Source organism: Austrofundulus limnaeus, unplaced genomic scaffold (assembly GCF_001266775.1).
Source record: "Austrofundulus limnaeus strain Quisiro unplaced genomic scaffold, Austrofundulus_limnaeus-1.0 Scaffold621, whole genome shotgun sequence".
NCBI classification, from domain to species: Eukaryota; Metazoa; Chordata; class Actinopteri; order Cyprinodontiformes; family Rivulidae; genus Austrofundulus; species Austrofundulus limnaeus.
The window spans coordinates 124,374-125,710 of NW_013953023.1; the positions used below are offsets into that span (position 1 = coordinate 124,374).

At 41.9% G+C, this 1,337-nt stretch overlaps 1 protein-coding gene across 1 annotated transcript in view; it reads right to left on the reverse strand.

Moving 5' to 3' along the window:
• The window catches only part of capn9 (calpain 9), a gene marked incomplete in the record, with an annotated part of 33,741 nt that extends 32,872 nt beyond the window's left edge, over positions 1 to 869 (reverse strand). Inside the window, 1 exon segment of the mRNA XM_014027185.1 lies at positions 593 to 869. Coding sequence (XP_013882639.1) covers positions 593 to 799 — 207 coding nt within the window.
• Positions 870 to 1,337: the final 468 nt, after the last annotated feature.

Below are 1,337 nucleotides of genomic sequence, written 5' to 3' on the forward strand. Positions count from 1 at the left end.
AAGCTAAATATTTAAGTCACAAGTAAATATTTAGCTTGTTAACTAAATATTTAATTTGTGAGTTAAATATTTAGTTTATAAACTATGACATTTATAAATGTATGAATCATATGGTGAAAAACTGACTTTGAAAAATAAATCTGTTCTTTTTTTCTTATAAAAGGCTAAATAAAACAAAAATTGGTGGTAATTTTTGACTGTGTAACTTTACAAACAGCACCCTATACACATTCACACACACATTCACACACATTCACACACACTGTCATGTCTACAAACACTAACATGTACAAATCTACCTGTGGAGACCAGTCAGTGCTTAAAATCACACTCATACACTGATAGAGTGGGGGTTCAATGTCTTGTCCAGGGACACTTCAACATGCGACTGGAACTGAAGCAAGGAATTGAACCACCAACTCTCTGATTAGAGACACAACTTAGCCACAGCCACCCCTTGATCTTCATTGAGATAAATTCAAATTCAAGCCAGCAACTAAACGAGGCTTGTTAAAACTGTTTTCATTTAGTTTATGGCTATAAACTCCCTCYACCTGAGCCTTGAAACCATAACAAACGTCTCTTCACTTACCTTGGGCCTCTTCCATTGGATCTGGACAGGAACGCTCTGACTGAAGTAGAGAGAAGAGTCAGCAGCAGGGAAGTCTGGGTCCTCAAACAGGACTCCCTTCTGGAGACACTCCTGTCTGAGCTGCTCAAAGGTTTTCCCGTTCCACTGAGTGCTCTCAGCCTGGATGGAGCTGGAGCTCCTGCCCGACAGGGTGGACTGCAGAGGCATCTTCTTCAGATGAAGCTCAGAGGAGTGAGGTGAGCTCTGGTTCACTGAGTGGCTGGCTCTGGGTCTGAAGCAGGGACAGCTCTGTCAGATGGGTAGGCTTGGTTTGTGCACACACCCAGTCACACACAAACTGGTTTTTCCTCCAGGCAGTCAACCTGCCAGTCTCTGTTTTGGGCTTGGTCTGCAGAAAGATTCATCCCTGCTGACAAGGCAAGAGAAACAATCAACGCCTAAAGTGAGTTATTACAACCTGCAAATGGCACGTTGTTCAGTTTAAGATCCATCACATCACTAAAACCTTCCATGKTTGTACTGGTGTGGAAATGAGAACAGAAACGTCTAAAGCTAAACCTTTTCAAATCATTTTTACTGGACCTGTTTACATGCAAACAGTTTAAGGCCTGGCCTGTCTTTAGTAGTAGTAGCAGTAGTAGTAGTAGTAGCAGCAGCAGTAGTAGTAGTAGTAGCAGTAGTAGCAGTAGTAGTAGTAGTAGTAGTAGTAGTAGTAGTAGTAGTAGCAGTAGCAGTAGTAGCAGTA